Source organism: Bidens hawaiensis, unplaced genomic scaffold, assembly GCF_021521415.1.
Source record: "Bidens hawaiensis isolate Kalapana, Puna unplaced genomic scaffold, B.hawaiensis_p1.1 tig00003760_1, whole genome shotgun sequence".
Taxonomy (NCBI): Eukaryota; Viridiplantae; Streptophyta; class Magnoliopsida; order Asterales; family Asteraceae; genus Bidens; species Bidens hawaiensis.
Genome location: NW_027491216.1, coordinates 247,243 through 259,924, shown reverse-complemented (window position 1 = coordinate 259,924; position 12,682 = coordinate 247,243). Strand labels below are relative to the sequence as shown.

Below are 12,682 nucleotides of genomic sequence, written 5' to 3'. Positions count from 1 at the left end.
TATACAAATCTTAACAAAAACCGAACTTAAACTAATAAAATATTAAATAAATGTACACGGGATTAACGAATAATAAACGTTATATCAAATATCCCCACACTTAACCTTTTTTCGTCCCTGAAAAAGTCTTATTGCAACGGGATCAGAATCGGAGAAATACAGTCTAACAAACTTATAGATTATCTTAAAAAAAAAATTTAGAACCACGCAAAAACTGGGATCACCGATATTGTTGTCCACTTAAACCCATGCCTTTGTCTTTACCGGGAAAAGTAAGATCCAACTATTATTATTTGTATATAATCTAGTGGAACCCACAGTCAAGACCGGCTTTATTTTAGATTTTACCGGATCAAACCATCCCAACTTGACTTAAACCTCATAATAGTAGATTAAAACTTTGTTGCACATTTTTCATAAATAGCTAAGATGATCAAGGATATTGGTTATCCACCTAAATTTAAACATCAGAGTATACCAAGCAGCCATTAGATACGATTAAGGTTCAATTATTCAACTAACTAGCAAGTGTTCCCCACTACATGACATACCCCCGTTATCAAGCAATACCTCGGACCCATTACCACTCGTGATTTTACAAGTTTCCATCTGTCGGTTTACATACGTCGTGTCTCTAGTTGATCCTGTTCTTAATGGTATGGGACACAAGTAAGAGGACCACGTATGACTAACAGCGGGAGGATCACTGGATCATCAAGATTTTACTTCACTGTAATTGATGTAAGTGAGTGTAATGGCAGTAAACTGCGGGTTTATGCTTAAAAGCTTTTATTTGATAAAATATCCGAAGATACCCAGATGAACAACCGTAAAAAGACCCGTGGTTTCCGAACCCGAGGCATCCCATCAATACAGGATTAAAGGCCATAAAACCATACGCCTATGAAGTGTTAACCACTAAAACTAGAAGTGCAAGTCTTTAAGTTTATATCAACGGCTACACGGTATACTTTAAAGTTTAAACCTACTCAAGCATCGTATAATAGCGCATTCATATTTTCTATAAAATTTATAATTTCTAAAATCAAACTAAAAATGAGGCTTGAGTATGGCCGATTTTTCATCTCGTATTTTATACAGACTTAGCATGTTTCCCACTAAAAATCATATTTTATCGTTTAAAACCAACTATCAAACTGCCCTTTCATTCTCAAGGCTGATCCTACCGACACATCCCAAGTTAAGTACGTGTTCTTTAATTATATCTTATTATTAGTAGTTTGAAAAACCGATTCCCGATAAGTATCCTCATCTCCCATTTATACGCAAAAAGAACAAAATCAAGGGACATTTTTTCAAAACTTTTTTCATTTTTATTTTTATTTTTATTTTTTTACTAGACAAGTATAAATAAAACAAGTTAAAAACATGTTTTCCTATCCCCACACTTAAAATTTAGCATTGTCCTCAATGCAGAGACGGAAACACGACTCAAAAAATTTAAAAAAAAAACCTAAAAATACAAAAATAAATAAGAATAAAACAAAGCCAAAAAAATTAAAAACTAAAAAATATAAAACAAAGTAAAGAGGAAAAGACTTAGCTGGTAATATGCGAGTGAAGTATGATGCTTAAAGTCTTCTTCCAAAAACGCCTTCCATCTCCGAACATGCTCAACAACCAGTATATCCTTTCTTCCCGTACACGAACGGAAGCAGCAACAATACAAAAAAAAATATCTAAAAATTCATCTTATCAACCTTATAGATATAATCATTCAAAGTACGTAACCAGACCAACCAACAAACATGAATAAAATTAGCAAATAAATAATAAGAAAAGTATACGTCTCCTGCTGCTCCATCCCCACACTTGAATGTTGCATTATACTTCAAGGGGATCTTCACACTATTTTCCTTCAAAACTTAAAAACGAAATAAAAACTACAAAAAACTACGTTAGTGACTCAAGGAAAAATAAAAATAAAATAGAAGTAAAAATAAGAAAGAATATACAAACTCTACACTTGAGTATTCACTCAAGAATCATGTGTGACAATTCAGTGCGACAGATCGAGAGGAGTTTCCTCCATCTCGATTGATTCTTCCGGTCCTCCAAGATAATGCTTCAAACGATGACCGTTCACCTTCCACGATGTTCCATTATCCGGATTCTCCAACTCTACCATTCCATACGGGAAAGCTTCTTTCACAAAGTAAGGTCCCGTCCACTTCGATCTCAACTTCCCTACAAACAACTTCAAACGAGAATTAAATAACAATACGTTATCGCCTTTCTTGAACTCTTTTCCGCCTTTCAAACGCCGGTCGTGTAACGCTTTTGTCTTTTCTTTGTTGTTCAACGATCTAGAGTATGCTGCATCCCAAAGCTCTTCCAACTCATGAATCTGAAAGTACCTCTTCCTTGCTGCTTTGGTAAGATCGACATTCACGTCTTCAACGCCCAATAAGCTCGATGCTCCAACTCAACCGAGAGATGACAAGACTTACCATAAACAAGCATAAACGATGTAGTACCCAACGGAGTCTTGTATGCGGTTCGGAATGCCCACAACGCATCATCTAACTTCTCCGACCAATCCTTTCGACTAGCCCCAACCGTCTTCTCCAAAATCCTCTTCACCCCTCTATTTGCATTCTCGACTTGACCATTTGTTTGAGGGTGATAGGCGGTAGAGGTACGATGATTAACCCCATAACGAGCCAATGCTTTCTCCATGACGGTATTACAAAAATGGGTGTCCCGATCACTAATAATAGCTCTCGGGGTACCGATACGAGTAAACAACTTCTTAAGAAACCTCACAACAACTCGTGCATCAGTTGTAGCCAACGCTTGGGCTTCCACCCACTTCGACACATAATCAATCACCACCAAAATATACTTATTACCATTCGATGTGGGAAACGGTCCCATGAAGTCGATGCCCCAAACATCAAAGATTTCAACAATTTGAATGGAGTTTTGAGGCATCTCATTCTTGGAAGAAATATTACATGTTCTTTGGCATGCATCACAAAGCTTAACGAACTCTTTAGCATCTTTAACAACTGTCGACCAATAGAACCCACTATCAAACACCTTCTGCGCGGTCGCATGCGCACCATGATGACCTCCAGTCAACCCCTCATAAACATGCGTGAGAATATCCCAACCTTCCTCTTTCGTCACACATCTCCTAAGAATCTGATCACCACCAATCTTAAACAAGAACGGGTCATCCCACACATACCGATTAACATCTCGGAAGAATTTCCTCTTTTGTTGCGTAGTCATACCCTCCAAAACAAAACCATTAGCCAAATAATTAGCAAAATCAGTGAACCATGGCATACCTTGCTTCTCCGCCGCAACAAAGTCGATTGACTCGTGAGGGAATGTATCTCCAATCTCCTCCTCACGCAACTCTTCTCTCCTCGGGTCCTCTAGACGGGATAGATGATCAGCCGCTACGTTTTCCGCACCCCTCTTATCTTTGATCTCGATGTCAAACTCGGAAAGTAGGAGAATCCACCGTATAATACGAGGCTTCGCGTCTTTCTTGTGAAAGAGAAAACGCAAAGCTGCATGATCAGTGAAAACGGTGGTCTTTGAAAGCATGAGATACGAGCGGAACTTGTCAAATGCGAACACAATGGCTAAAAGCTCCTTCTCGGTGGTGGTGTAGTTCTCTTAAGCATCGTTCAACGTCTTGCTAGCATAATAGATGGGGTGAAAATGTTTATCTCGCCTTTGCCCCAAAACCACTCCAACCGCATAATCACTAGCATCACACATGAGCTCAAACGGCAAACTCCAATCGGGAGAACAAAGAATGGGAGCACTTACGAGCTTTTCTTTCAAAAATGTAAACTCCTTCACACACTCATCATCAAACACAAATAGTACATCTTTCTCGAGGAGTCGGGTCATTGGGCGGGTAATTTTTGAAAAGTCTTTGATAAACCGCCGTTAAAATCCTGCATGGCCTAAGAAACTCCTGATCGCTTTCACGTTCGTTGGTGGAGGAAGTCTACTTATAGTATCAATCTTCGCACGATCCATCTCAATACCATCTCTCGAGATCTTATGACCCAACACGATCCCTTCCGTCACCATAAAATGGCATTTCTCCCAATTTAACATCTACTTTGTTTCAATGCACCTCTTCAACATCTTCTCAAGATTTGCCAAACAATGATCAAAAGAATTACCGTAAACCGAAAAATCGTCCATAAACACCTCCTGGACGTCTCTATCATATCCTGATAGATGGCCACCATATAACGCTGAAAGGCAGCCGGAGCGTTACATAGTCCAAACGGCATGCGACGGTACGCAAACGTGCCATACGGACATGTAAAAGTCGTCTTCTCTTGGTCTTCCGATGCAATGGGAATTTGAAAATAACCCGAAAAACCGTCAAGAAAACAATAAAACTGCTGACCTGCCAAATGCTCCAACATCTTATCAATAAATGGCAACGGGAAGTGGTCCTTCCGGGTGGCATCTTTCAACCGTCGATAGTCAATACATACTCTCCAACCAGTAACCATACACGAACGGATAAGCTCATTCTTCTCATTCATCACAACGTTCATACCTCCTTTCTTTGGAACCATTTGGGTCGGGCTCACCCATGGAGAGTCGGAAATCGGGTAAATCATCCCGGCATCCATCAACTTCAATACCTCCTTCTTTACCACCTCTTGCATATTCGGATTGAGACATCTTTGTGGTTGCACCACCGGCTTGTACTCATCCTCCGTTAAAATACGGTGCGTGCAATAAGCGGGGCTAATACCTTGAATATCGGAAAGTCTCCATGCAATCGCCCCCTTAGGTAGTTTCAACACTTCAATCAGCTTCGTTTTTTGTTCTTCCGTCAGCTTGGATGACACAATAACGGGCAAATTCGAGCCCTCATCAAGATACGCATACTCCAAGTGTGGCGGGAGTACTTTCAACTCCAACGGAGCGGGTTTCTCCTCAGAACCCGCCTCACTCTCACAACTAATCTCGTTCACCTCAATCATATCGGGCAAACCCGAAATCTCAACCAACTCATCACAAACCGAGTCGTTCTCACACAACTCATCCTCAACCAAATCATCACAATCAACCAAACCATTACTTCCCTCGAGATCCGTACGACAAATGTAATCAAAGCATTTTTCCATACTTGCAATAAAAGAGTTAATAAAATAAACCAAATGGCATGGACCACTGAAATCATCTTGATCACTCGGGTGCTTCACCGACCTCGCGACATCATAAGTAACATTTTCATCACCAACCCGAAGCGTGATCTTCCCATCATACACATCGATAAGTGCCTTCGCAGTTCGTAAAAACGGACGACCAAGAATAATGGGAACCTTCTCGTCGGCCTCCATATCGAGCACCACAAAATCAACCGGGAATACAAACTTATCCACCTTCACTAACAAATTCTTGATAATACCTCGTGGATATTTAACCGAACGATCGGCCAACGATAAAGACATGCGAGTTGGTGTAAGCTCGCCTAACTCCAACTTCTCGTACAAAGAATACGACATCAAATTAATACTTGCACCTAAATCCGCCAATGCTTGGCTCATCGCATCACTACCAAACAAAACTGGAACTGTTAATACACCTGGATCCGACAACTTCTCGGGCACGCGGTTCAACACTACCGCCGAACAATCTCCCATGAGTGGAATCGATGACACCTCCCCCAACCAATATTTCCTCTTCAACAGGTCCTTTAAGAACTTCGCGTACTTCGGCATGTGTTGGAGGGCTTCAATGAATGGGAGATTGATCTTCAACTGTCGGAACATATCAAGAAAGTGCCGGTGATGGCCGGACTTCAACCGGCTTCTTCTCTACTGGCGGTGCAACTGGTGCGGTGTTCTGCACTTTACCCGGTACTTCCATCTCGATTTCTTCATCCATCACCTCTTCATTTTCCACTTCAACTTCATTCCTTCGCACCTCGGAACCCAAAACCCTGCCGCTACGAGTAGTAATCGCCTTTATTTGAGTGGCCGGATTCTGCTGAGTAGATCCTGAAAACTGTCCCGGAGGTCTTTCATTTAATTGTCGAGCAATTTAACAAATGGTTCGCTGCATGTCGAGCATAGCTGATTGTTGATTCTTCAAAAGCTAATCATGGCCGGCAAGGGTCTTTTGAGTTACTTGATCTCTATTAAGGATTTGCTGCATCATTTCTTCCTATCTTCCCATTCCACTACTCGAATCTTTCCCATTACCTGAACCTTGCTCATTAGAACTTCCATTGTTATACTGACCTTGATTTCGGTTATAGGGAGCTTGGAAGCCAGGTGGCCCACTGGCCGGACGCCAACTCGAGTTACTTTGACCTTGATTCTGATTATGATTCTTGTAGCTGTTCCAGTTCTGATTGTTGTTGTTGTAAGCATTAGGGAACCTGTTCTAACCAGCCACAAAATCTACATCTTGATTATTCATCAACGGACAATCCAGCTTACCATGACCACCTCTACACATCTCACACTTGTCCACCTTAGTCTTTAGCTCTTTTATATCTTAGGTGAGATTCTCCAAAGCAGCAACCTTACCAGTGTCCAGATTAACCTGGTGCACACCTCGAGCATATGAGGGTGTACTGGTGACGGGATTGGAATTCCCGCCTCGTGGCTTCTTCACGTACTTAGATTGCGCGAAACTTTCAAACATCTCGTTACACTCGGTCACGTTCTTCCTGTCCATCAGATTGCCCCCAGCAGCTGTGTCAAACCTCGCTTGAGCCTCATAAGTAAGCCCATTGTAAAACTTCTCAAGAAGGGCCCAAGGTGTGAGCCCATGTTGTGAAGAACGGGAAAGCAGATTCTGAAAACACTCCCAAGCTTGGTAATATGCCTCATCCGGCTCCATGTGGAAGGAGTGGATCTGATTACGGAGGCGAGAGGCCTTAGCAGGTGGAAAGTACGTCTTGAGGAATGCATTGCGAAGCACCTCCCATGTGGTGAATGATCCAGCAGGTTGCGAATCGAGCCAAGTAGCGGCACGATCTAAAAGTGTAAACGGGAACAGGTGTAGGAAGATCGCATCCTGATTAGCACCTTGCAAGTTGAACGTTTTGAACGCACGGGTCAGACGGTTGATGTGTGCCGGTGTATCTTCATCTTCACGGCCCGGTTCGTTTCTGGTTCAGCCCGGTTCGTTTCCTGACGCATCGGTTCTCCGGTTCGGCTTGTTTTTTGCTCTATTTTCACCAAAATTAAATCCCGAAATATAAAACCAAGTTAGTAGTATGCAAATCTTAACAAAAATCGAACTTAAACTAATAAAATATTAAATAAATGTACACGGGATTAACGAATAATAAACGTTATATCAGTATGTGTCTTGTTGAAAGTCTTTCAGTTATAGACGCATATTTTGGTCACTTACTTTGTGTTTGTGATTATTTTATGGTTTTGCTTGACGTAGTAATCTATAGGAACATTGGTTGGTGATTTATTAAGATTTTATATTCTACCTATCTAGAGACTGAGAGGTAATAGATAGTCGGATTGTCCTTGGGATTAGGCGTTTAGGCTAGAACGCTTTGACAGGAGGTTTCCTAGATTTCCCTAGTTTCATTGTAATTCTGTGTCTTATCGATTGTTCTTAGGTTACCCCTTGCACTTTTGGGTGTATTGAGATAGTGAGACTGACAGGTAATCTATCTTTTAGGGTACTTTAGTATTATTGGAGAGACTGACAGGTAATCCAACTAATAGGTAAGTTTAAACGCCCCTTAATGTTTCCTTTTAGGAGACACCCGGAGAATGATCAGGGATCCACTAGGTTGTCTAAGGGTGTCGTATTTTAAGATCTCGGTTCCATCATAGTTTACATATCCAAGAGAGATCCAAGATTCATAAGTAAGATTCTAAATCTAGGTAGTGCTTCTCCTATCTTTGAGTTCGTCTAAATAATCGAGTTTAAGTCTGTGTCGGTTAGTGTCAGTTTTTAGTTTAATTAGTTAATTGTCAAATAAGTAAAATCATTAAGTTTTAAGTCAGAGTCTAGTTTTAGGTGTCGCTAGTGTCATTTGGGTTCGATATCCGGACTTCATTAGGCTTTACTACAGTTGATAGGTACACTTGCCTGTCTAGTGGTCTAGCATTAGGATAGTCTAGATTTGTAAATTTAAAACTAGACTGTTTAGAAGAAACAAGAACAAGAGTCAGGATACCTGAAATGGCACCTTCTCCACCACCCGGAGTTAAGGTTGTATCCTTTATCTCTGGAGGATCTGACATCTGCGAAACCTCGTATTTAGCAGCTAAGAAGCGTTTCAAAGAAACAAAGATGGACAACGGAGAAAAACCCCTCTGTACTTCCACGTTAATAACTCAAAGAATCATATCCTTCGATGAGGAGGATAGATGTGACCTTGTGGATTCTAACCATGACGGTTTGGTCATTACTTTATGTATAGCTAACTGTTTTGTGCGCATGATACTCGTTGATGGAGGAAGCTCTGTGAACATTATCCAGATGAATGCCTTGAAGAAGATGGATATCCTGAAAACGGAGATTATCCCAAAATTATCAGTCCTAGTAGGGTTCAGTGGCAAGACCAAAGACACATTGGGAGAAATCAAACTTCCAGTGTACATTGAGGGAATAACTTCCATACAAAACTTTTGTTTTATTGATTCATTGTGTGAGAACCGAGCCCCGGTGCGGAAGCGTGAATAATGGTCGTTATAAACGGTGGAGCTCGGATCTGAGCTAGGATCAAATCGTATTCTCTCTTGAAAGGGGGTTTTGGACGGTGAGTGGTGTTTGGGAGAGAGCCTGAATCGATTACAATTAGCAATAGACTGGATGAACAAACTTATGCAATCGATTCACAAAGATAAAGAAGTTGTAGTATGATTTCTTTAGTCAAAAGATTGGCATACAAAGCACTCATACAAACACACATACATACAGTAAAGATCAGCCACCTCCAGGAGAGCTCATCCTGGAGGCGGCGGCTCTCTCTAAGATATAAACCCTAGATCTCACACAATACACAATACACTCATGCTAGAAAAAATTAACAAATACATCTATTTATACTAGTCTAGCATGTCTTGGTCTTCAAGCAATCCACCCTTGGTTGAGACCAAAAATATTAATTATTTTTCACCCATAATAATAATAATTCGATGCGTCGGTCTAAAATATAAGTCCTAACACATTGTCTTGTTGTAATGTGATATTAGGCAGGCCTTGGATCCACAGCATGAAGCAGTTCCCTCAACCTATCATCAATGTGTGAAACTTCCAAGTCCATGGGAGTTATCAAGATTGAAAACAATTAGCAAGACGCAAGAGAATGTTATGCATCATCAATGAAATGGACTACAAAGCCCACTCAGGCATATCAATTACAGAAACAACTAGGGAAGGTCCTGCAGGCTAGAGACCAAGAAGTGAAAAAAGTATCCCTGGATCCTCAGGATACCAAGATCAAAGTATTGTTAGGATCGGGTATGCCTGAGGATATCGAACAAGGATTGGTATCCTTCTTAAAGAAAAGAGCTTCTACCTTCGCCTAGAAACTTGAAGATATGACAGGTATCTCTAAACCCATAATTACTCATAAACTTGGTATATATAAATCTTTCAGGCCGGTACATCAAAAGCGAAGGAAGTTTGCTCCTGAGAGAAACATTATCATACAAGAAGAAGTGCAAAAGCTACTTAAGACCAAAATGATAAGAGAGGTCCACTATCCTAGATGGTTGGCCAATCTAGTTGTAGTCCAGAAGAAGAATGGAAAGTTGAGAGTGTGTGTGGACATCACAGACCTGAATAAGACCTGTCCAAAAGACCCATTTCCACTCCCACACATTGACTCAATGGTGGATGCGACTGCTGGCCATGAACTACTAACCTTCATGGATGCATCCTCAGGATTTCAGCAAATTCAAATAGAGCCTTAAGATCAAGAAGACACAGCCTTCATGACTCCCACAGGTATATACTATTGTATTGCAATGCCTTTTGGACTAAAAAATGCAGGTGCAACCTACCAGAGGCTAGTCAATATGATGTTCAAAGACCAACTGGGGACACGATGGAAGTCTACATAGACGACATGGTGGTAAAGTCTAGGAGGGCAGAGGATCATCTCAAAGACTTGTCAACAACATTTGACATCTTGGACTAGTACAACATGAAGTTGAATCCTGCCAAGTGTCATTTTGGAGTCAAAGCAGGAAAATTCCTTGGGTACATGGTCACCAAGAGAGGAATAGAAGCAAGCCCTGAGCAAATCAAGGCCATCCTGGATATCAAGTCGCCAAGAAACGTCAAAGATGTCCAAAGATTGACCGGAAGAATTGCAGCTCTCAACAGGTTCATCTCAAGATCTTCAGAGAAATGTAAAGTCTATGATATCCTAAGGAAGAATCAGAAATTTGAATGGGGAGAGAAGCAAGAAAGGGCTTTGGAATCCTTGAAGGAATATTTATCCTCAGCGCCACTCCTAATTAAGCCAGTTGATGGTGAACCATTACCTTGTACTTAGCCGTTTCTGGGAGTGCAATAAGTGTTGTCTTAGTCAAGGATCACGAAGGTTAACAACATCCAATATATTATGTAAGTAAAAGTCTACTAGATGCTGAATCCAGGTATTATTATCTTGAAAAATTAATTTTAGCACTTATAATGTCTTATACTAAATTAAGACTTTACTTTGAAACTCATGCTATTCATGTAAAAACTAACTATTCTATTAAAGATGTTTTAAGAAAACCAGAAATGTCAGGTAGGATGGCAAAGTGGGCTGTGAAACTTAGTGCATACGAAATCTTGTATGAGCCAAGGACAGCTATCAAATCCCAGACACTTGCCGACTTTGTGGCTGATTTTAGCCAGGATATACTTGTAGAAAAAGAAAAAGAAGTTCAACAACTGGAGGTCAAGGAGAGTTGGACCTTGCATACCGATGGTGCCTCCAACATAAGAGGAACAAGTCTGGGTATCCTGCTAAAATCGCCACAGGGGGACATTATACCTCTATCTATATCTTGTAAATTTCAGGCAACTAATAATGAGGCTGAATACGAGGCCCTAATAGCTGGTTTACAATTAGCTAAGGATATGAAGGTCAGGTGTCTTCAAGTTTATGTTGATTCATTATTATTAGCTAACCATTTTAATGGCTCTTATGCAGTAAATGGAGAAAACTTAGTAAAATATTTAGAAATAGTTTAGCAATTAGCTATGTGTTTTGAAACATTTGATATAGTACAGGTACCAAGAGAAGAGAAAACTGAAGCAGATGCCTTAGCAAATTTAGCACTGGCTCTCAAGATACCAAATGACATCAAAATGCCATCGTGCATACCTTGACTCCAGCAACGAAGCAGAATTGCGAAATTATGGAGACTTCAAAACCTGAAAACGATTCATTATCTTGGACCAGTCCCATAATGCGGTATCTTCAGGTAGGGATAGCAATTGGGTACCTGTTAAATACACGATAAGACCTGTTAAGCAAAAAAGTGTGGTATGCGATTTTTTAATTTTCTTAAATAATTGAAATTAGTATGCTAGACTCCATCATATTCTCTTATTGGTAAATGAAACTTAAAACTGTATTATAGTTATGACATATAAAGTAGTTAATCGAGTCGTATTCATGTTTTATACTTGTGTTCAGTGCGTCGCTTCACACCTGTTAAACCTGTTAAGACACGAATTGCCAGCCCTATCTTCAGGATAATGAGATCCCAGAAGGAGAAAATCCCAGAGCCTTTAGAATGAAGGTAACCCAGTATATTATCCTAAATAATGTTTTGTATAGAAAGTCACTTGTAGGTCCATACTTGAGATGCTTAGAACACCATGAAGCACAAGAAGTTCTCAAAGACATGCATGAAGGCGATTGTAGAAACCACACTAGGGGTAGAGCCTTAGTATCCAAGATACTAAGGACAGGTTACTTCTGGCCAACAATGAAGAAGGATGCAATGAATTTCTCTAGGAAATGTGATGCTTGTCAAAGACACAGCAACATCTTGCATCAACCAGATGAACCACTACATCCTATCATATCCCCGTGGCCATTTATGAAATGGGGAATGGATATTGTGGGAAAGCTGCCCAAGGCTCCTGGTGGAAAAGTCTTTATGCTGGCCATGACGGATTACTTCTCCAAGTGGATCGAGGCCGAGGCGTTTGTCCAAGTTAAAGAGAAGGATGTGATCTCATTTATAAAACGCAATATCCTGACAAGATTTGGTATCCCGGCAAAGATCATTTGTGACAATGGTTCACAGTTCATTGGTAGCAGAACAACCAACTTTTGTGAAAGTAAGGGAATCAAGATGATAACTTCAACACCAGTACACCCTCAAGCCAATGGTCAAGCAGAATCAAGTAACAAGATCATCATCAACAATTTGAAGAAAAAGTTGGGGTCCAAGAAGGGAAAATGGGCTGAAGAACTACCATTCATTCTTTGGGCTGATAGAACCACTTCAAAAAATGCAACGGGTCAAACACCTTTCTCTTTTGTATTTGGGGCCGAAGCTGTTATCCCTACGGAAATGGTAATCCCTACAGCAAGAACCAGCATCCAAGATGCTGAATACCACTAACCTAGCAGATGGAAAGCTAGCTCCAAAATGGGAAGATCCCACTTGATCGACGCAGAAGCAGGCAAAGGGGCCTACCGATTAATCACTATAGAAGGAGT

At 40.6% G+C, this 12,682-nt stretch overlaps 1 protein-coding gene across 1 annotated transcript; it reads right to left on the bottom strand.

Annotated features, from left to right (window-relative positions):
- Positions 1 to 2,020: 2,020 nt before the first annotated feature.
- On the bottom strand, positions 2,021 to 5,738 carry LOC143624293 (uncharacterized). Its single transcript, XM_077094995.1, has 4 exons — positions 5,392 to 5,738; positions 4,869 to 5,142; positions 2,979 to 3,261; positions 2,021 to 2,439 (listed from the first exon to the last, which is right to left on the bottom strand). Exons 1-4 carry the CDS (start codon positions 5,736 to 5,738, stop codon positions 2,021 to 2,023), a joined length of 1,323 nt encoding a protein of 440 aa, XP_076951110.1.
- Between the last annotated feature and the right edge of the window lie 6,944 nt (positions 5,739 to 12,682).

What these genes read in the sequence shown, in the direction of transcription:
- LOC143624293 (XM_077094995.1), bottom strand. Translation starts at nt 5,738, where the DNA reads ATGCCGAAGTACGCGAAGTTCTTAAAGGACCTGTTGAAGAGGAAATAT. An exon ending in ATGAGGGCTCGAATTTGCCC is followed by an intron (nt 3,262 to 4,868) that starts GTTATTGTGTCA and finishes TTTGTTTTGGAG; the next exon opens with GGTATGACTACGCAACAAAA. An exon ending in TGATGCATGCCAAAGAACAT is followed by an intron (nt 2,440 to 2,978) that starts GTAATATTTCTT and finishes GTTGAGTTGGAG; the next exon opens with CATCGAGCTTATTGGGCGTT.